General features: G+C 46.2%; 1 protein-coding gene across 1 annotated transcript; it reads right to left on the bottom strand.

Annotated features, from left to right (window-relative positions):
• Positions 1 to 1017: 1017 nt before the first annotated feature.
• Positions 1018 to 4593, bottom strand: pglyrp6 (peptidoglycan recognition protein 6). Its single transcript, XM_076083255.1, has 4 exons — positions 3558 to 4593; positions 3262 to 3472; positions 2881 to 3175; positions 1018 to 1107 (listed from the first exon to the last, which is right to left on the bottom strand). Exons 1-4 carry the CDS (start codon positions 4438 to 4440, stop codon positions 1057 to 1059), a joined length of 1440 nt encoding a protein of 479 aa, XP_075939370.1. The 5' UTR covers positions 4441 to 4593; the 3' UTR covers positions 1018 to 1056.
• Between the last annotated feature and the right edge of the window lie 1596 nt (positions 4594 to 6189).

Here is a 6189-nt window from a genome sequence, read left to right as displayed (position 1 = left end):
TTGACGCCGGGATGTGCGAAAGGTTTTCGGTTGTAACGTGTTTTTGAGTCACGACGACCCTCCGTTCTGCGAGATAATACGAGACTAGCCGGTGTTGACAAGCCACGGTGGTGACGTTTAATTATGCCGGACATCGTTTTATGGAGACAGGTAACGTTTTAATTGTCATTTAGTGCCAATTTAGTGTCACCTAGTAGCAGTTTGGTCCACATGTCCTCCACCGTGTTAAATAGCACGTGTATAAAAACATGTCCCAGGTGTGTCCCCTCGCTTTGAGGTGAGGACAGCTGGACTAGTCTGTCATTCGTTAGTGTAATAAAATGTTCTAAATGTTGTAAATCAATAAACGCCTCACTGCGGTTAATACGCGGTCATCTGGCGCCCTCTACTGGCCGGAGATGGAACTGTGTTTTTACCATCAAGGACACTTTACACCAAGTACTGACTCTAATAGTAGTATTACAAGTATTAATACCACGGTATAGACAATACTTTGTTCCAAGTGAATGTATAGCATTACAATTTTTTTACTTAAGTAAAAATACAAGAGTATTAGCATCCAAATATACTTAAAGCAAGCCACTAAAAGTAAAAGTACTCACTATGCAGAATAATGTATTGTTATACAAAATTGGATTTGAATTCTTGGTGCATTAATGTGTAAACATTACTAATGTGGCTGGTTTTAGTTACTTTATTATATACGGCTGGGTAGCTTGTGAATTTACACGCAGGACCAATACAATATAACATATGATTTATGTATTACTTCATAATAACTTTTTTGATTACATTTTGTTTTAATAATATGAATCCGGAAAGTAACTAGTAACCAAAGTTATCAAATAAATGTAGTGGAGTAAAAAGTACAATATTTACCGCTGAACGTAACAAGTAAAATACAAATACCTCTGAAGTTAACTTAAGTACAGTAAATGTACTTAGTTACTAATCAATACTAATTTAATAATCGCACACGTCATAGTGTTCAAAAAGAAAGCGACAACAATCAGGACATAAGAATAAAACCAATATTTATTGTGTTGAGCTTTTGGTTCACTCGAGGCTCTCCTCCTGCCAATCAGATAATTTTCCTTTCTTGACCTCCTAAAGGGAAGGAAACAGGGAATGAAACAAGTGAAACGGGAATGCAGTGTATTCTCATCTTTTACGAAAGTAAAAGATGAGAATACATCGCAGTGCAGTATTATCAGCAAAATGAACCTAAAGTATCAAACTTACTTATTTTAGGGGGGCTGAAGCCCTGAAGCCCCCCTAAAATAATTTGGCATTATTGGCTTTAAAAAAATATATATATATATATTTTTATTTTGGTGATGTCATTAAATTTAACTATTGTTTCTCACATGGACAAGTTATTTAAAACTCTAACGTGCTACAGATGTGCGTGCGTTCTGGTTTATATGTTTTCTCCCCCTTCAAATTACAATCCATTAGCCCAGGGGTCCCCAACTGGCAGACCGTGGTCTGGGTCCGGATCCGGATCTGGACCCAGACGCAGTTGCATCCGGACCCAGGACTTAAAACCTATAGATAATTCGGAATTATACATATTAGGCAATGAGTTTATACTTTAACCGGCGCTTCTTATTCAGCCGTTACGGCACTTGTTCAGCGGTGCAGGAAACACACCGACCAATGCTTTGTATATCACATCACGTGATGCAGCTCAGCCAATCAAATATGGGTATTCTGACAAGTTTCCTGACTCGAGAGGTTTGCACACACCGTGACACACGGGGCTGAGACGAGGAAATAGAAAGAAGAGCAGGAATATTGCGGTAATCAAAGAAGTTATCTCACATGACGTTCTCCAAAAAGAGAAACGTGTTCAGAGTGAATAGAATTTATAAGCAAAAATGAACAGACTCTTATATGTTAGTTCTTACCACAGGCAGTTAAAACCAGTATCATATGTTCAGAAACCGTAACTATTGATAAAAGCGGCAAATGAAGCGCACTACGAGGCAAAGAACAACTCTTTTGAGCAAACGTACCCACTCACGTCTGAATGAAGACACAGAAAATAAACCTAAGAGCCCAAAATGATCAGAATCCTAACACATGAATTCACTGCCCAGCAAGGATGTTAACAGAGAGGATAGAGCTGAAACAAGTGTTAATAACCACACATAAAGTCCATGCTCACTGATTTATCTTGTTAGAAGATGAGAAAAATATAATATTGTGGCTTTTTTGATTGACATTTAGTTGAATACCACTGCAATAGCCTATCAACTTAACGATATAAACCCCGGGCACTAGGATTGATCTATGAACTGTCTGAAACAATGGATATCCGCGGCCCCAAATGGGCCCCAAAAAAAATTGCCGCGTGCTACTCGCGCAAACATGCCACTCCGCTTGGGGCTAAGCCCCCCCTCTCTTTGTATCCTAGAAACGCCCCTGGTTAATACTGATGCATTAATGATGTAACACGTCACTGTTACAGCTGGTGGAGGTGGAGCCAGTTTAATCTACTTGATGTAGAGTTTAATCCAAAGGCTCAGGCCCCCTTAAAGGCTCTCACGGTAAAGCTCAAAGGTGGGCGATTGTGAGATGATCAATGACAACACGAAAAGGAGAACTGTATGCCAACAACACCGTAAGAACCAACAGATGTGCAAAATACCAAAGGGTTAATTAGACGTGCCCCGTCTGTCCCGACATGTCCAAAAGGAAGGATTAGGAGACTTAACTAGGGACGCCACGCCCTGATGGAAAAAAAGGCCGCAGACTCTTGGCGTCAGGGCACTACGGGTAATTTGGAGAAGGAGTTCTCGTTCTGGATATTCCAGCTTTGTTTCCTGTCGGAGGTCAGCTGACCAGCTCGCCCCTTGTGCCCCCTCTAGTACGTACCCCGAAGTGTTCCCAGCCTCTGATCTCGGCGTAGAACGCGTCGCCGGGACAGGAAGTGTTCACCACCTGTCTGTGGCCCTGCAGGACGAAGTCGGCGACCAGTCTCCCGCCGCCGACGGCGCAGGACGCCAGCTTATCCCTCACCAGCTCCATGGAGTGCTGGGAGGGCAGCCTGGTGACGTAGTCCCCGATGAAGGAAACCCCGTAGCCCACGGAGTTGTGTCCCAGGGTGTGGGCCCCTTGTCGGAGCCAGCCTCGGCCCTCGTAGATGTACCCGTCAGAGCCTGCGACAAAGCTTTTTGAAAGGAACACGGGAGGTAAGCTTAGACCTTTTGTGAGTCCGGTGCTTAAGTTTGGCACACATTTGACACGAGACCGTACCTGTAGCCGATGTCGTCCCAGCCTCTGTCCTCCTGGTGGAAGCGCTGCATGGAGCGCATGTCCGCGGCGCACTGCTGGAAGGTCAGGCAGGGCTGGCTCGGCGTGTGAGTGTGGTGGATGTACATGAAGGAGAGAGGGAGAGACAGGTTGGTGGGGGTTCCTCTGTACGGCTCGGCGCCCCACATGCAGCGAGGTATGATGGGCGGGCAATCTGAAGAAAAGGTGTGGCCGGTTAGCGTAAATGCAGGATGACAATCCTTTTTAGAGACCATTGCTTTCAGAATTCTTTCACTCACCGATGTACTTATGGACGAACTCTTTCATTCCCTCCTTCACCAAAGCCAACAGCTGCTTCTTCTCCTTCACCTCCAGCTTCGAGCTCCCCGTCAGTCTCCTCTGCAGCTCTTCCGCTTTCACCACCTGTCTGGCCAGCACCGGAGGGGCGGCGAGCCCCCTGAAGTTCTCCCTGCGGCGCCGGCTGACGAGGCGCGGGGCGGCGTCCAGTCCTTTGCTCTCCAGCGGGCGGCAGTAGTACTCCGTCAGCAGGCCGCTGAGCGCAGGAGGGCGTCCGTCTTTGGCGGAGACCTCCATCCCTAGAACCACGCCGTCCATGCCTCCGTTGACCCGAGCGGCGGTGAGCGCAGAGGGGCTGCTGCTGAGGAGGGTGAAGACTTGAGGGGAGGTGATGTTGTCCCAGCAGCCGTCGGGTCCCAGGAGAGGAGAGCTGTCCAGGTCTTTGGCCAGAGTGAGCTGGTACAGGCCCCGCACGCGGCCCGTCATCTTGGCGAGGAAACCGGCCTCGATGCCCAGGAGGAGGGGCGCGAGGGCAACGGTGGTGCCGTCGGGCGTCAGGACCACGCCTTCCTCCTTGGCGTCCTCCGTCACCCTGTGGTGCACGGCCTTGCTGAGGTAACCCGAGAGGCTCGCGTTCAATTCGGGGCCGCCGGAGTCGGCGCTGCCAAGGAAGTGCCGAATGAACGCGTCGTTGAGGCCGGCGGCCCCGCGCAGCCTCCTCAACACAGCCAATGGGTCTGACCCAGGGTCGCCGTCCTCCACCCGCCTCACCGCCTCGATGAAGTCATCCATGTGCAGGGAAGACGTAGCTAAGGGACAAGGACAGAAAACATTCAGATGAAAACCCACGTCTCTAGTTCTAGACGACCGACATGATGCCCACATGAGCTCATACAGAGACTATTTTAGCTGTGGGTCATGTCTGACAGCATCAAAGTAAGTGAACGTAAAAGTTGACAAAGCACACAATTGTACAGAATCTCAGCTGAAGATTTGAAACAGGAAAAAAAAAACATGAATAAACTAGTGTGTACATCCATTACCTTCTGCATACGTGCTGAGCAACACCACAACAAGAGCCAGGGTGGGTTTCCAGCCGCCTTTATCCATCCTGAGGTGTGAGCGGCTCCAAATGTCTGCTCCCCTTGTTGCCTCTTGTCATTTATACAAGTTCACCTGCATAATAAAGCGGGCGGTTATGCAACTGTTGACTTACTGTAGATACGCCTGGGTTCCGCCCGTTGCCGTGGCCCACTGAGCAATGTGGGAATCTGACACCTGCAGTGTGAGTCACAGTCGTTTTTTGTCCTTTTTTACCGCTCAAGGTCTTCCCACGTACGCCGGCGGTGTGACGGACACGGGCACTTTGGAGAAATTCACAAGTTCTGTAATACATTTCGGTCACAGCGGTTGCCGTTAATGCTGTTGCTTGTGAAAAAAAACAACCTTCTGGGAATAAAACCAGCAAGCGGCAAAACTCCTCTCTGCTGTACAAATCAGCGGTAGTCCTCTCTGAGGCAATAAGGATGTTCTTGTTTGATGTTCTCAAGCTGCAAAACTGAGGAAGTCGGAGTCCCACAACCACGAATCACGTGTGTGCCGGGCAGCAGTGACAGCAAATATATCTGCATATGCTGCTTTTATTCAGTCAGAGGCACACAACAACTGTTGAGACCAAAAGACACAGGGAAACAGTGTTTAGGCTGCAGCATGTGATGGCGAGAACAGGAAGTGGTCGTAGTCTGCGGACTGTGAACTGGGAAGTACATTGCGGAAGGTCTGGGATGCAAATAACAAAGGTCAAAGATATAAATGTGTAATTACTGTAATCTGTAAGAGTAAAGACCTTTTTAGAGGGAGGAACAAGAAAGATAAGGTGATGTTCACAAAGGGACATTAATAACCGGTTGCTTTAATAGTCACAGTACCTGCTGTGATTAACGGTCTGTAAATGTGATTATTTTGTAAACAACGTAGAAATGAAGGTGCTCAGATGCCAGCATGGGTGTCACGTCTCAGCTCAGCAAGATTTGTTCAGAGCGAAACAGCTCGTTGGGTACAATTCGGACAGAAAACACAAGTGATGCTCGTCAAGCAAACACAATCTAGGACACACATTTGGGTTTTTTGTATGTGACATCTTTTTTTGTTTTGTTTTGTTTCCCCAACATTGCTCCGCTTCATAAAAATGCAATCGGTTTACATGATGAGGGAGCTGGACCTTTATTCAGCTTCTAGAGGAAAAATAAAAAAGTAGAATGTTTGTAAGCACATACACATATTATTGTGTTGTTTATATTGATTATATAAGACATGCCGGTTTAAGTTTTATTGTAGGCTGACCGTGACATTTTTGCCAGGGACGAGAGATAAAAGTGACCGAGTTTGCCTACTATTTCCTCTGCTGATCAGTGGACACCTTGTCAATTAAACAACTAAATCAGTATAAATATAATGTAGGTGTATGAGGTCATTATAAGACATGGGTGGAGCTTGTGAATAGTTAGAAATAAAATGCACATGAGACAAACAAATATATAAACTATTTAACTGTTTTACATACACTATAGCCAAAACATACTCTATATTTTCACTATATAGTAAATGTTCGTCTTTGTTTGTGCAGTGACGCTC

Source organism: Anarhichas minor, unplaced genomic scaffold (assembly GCF_050575085.1).
Source record: "Anarhichas minor isolate MPS153535 unplaced genomic scaffold, ASM5057508v1 ptg000007l, whole genome shotgun sequence".
Classification (NCBI taxonomy): Eukaryota; Metazoa; Chordata; class Actinopteri; order Perciformes; family Anarhichadidae; genus Anarhichas; species Anarhichas minor.
The sequence above is the reverse complement of the archived record's forward strand: the minus strand, read 5'-3'. Positions and strand labels throughout refer to the sequence as shown.

What these genes read in the sequence shown, in the direction of transcription:
- pglyrp6 (XM_076083255.1), bottom strand. Translation starts at nt 4,440, where the DNA reads ATGTGGGCATCATGTCGGTCGTCTAGAACTAGAGACGTGGGTTTTCAT. An exon ending in TGGGACGACATCGGCTACAG is followed by an intron (nt 3,176 to 3,261) that starts GTACGGTCTCGT and finishes CCTTTCAAAAAG; the next exon opens with CTTTGTCGCAGGCTCTGACG. An exon ending in GAGGCTGGGAACACTTCGGG is followed by an intron (nt 1,108 to 2,880) that starts GTACGTACTAGA and finishes CCTTCCCTTTAG; the next exon opens with GAGGTCAAGAAAGGAAAATT.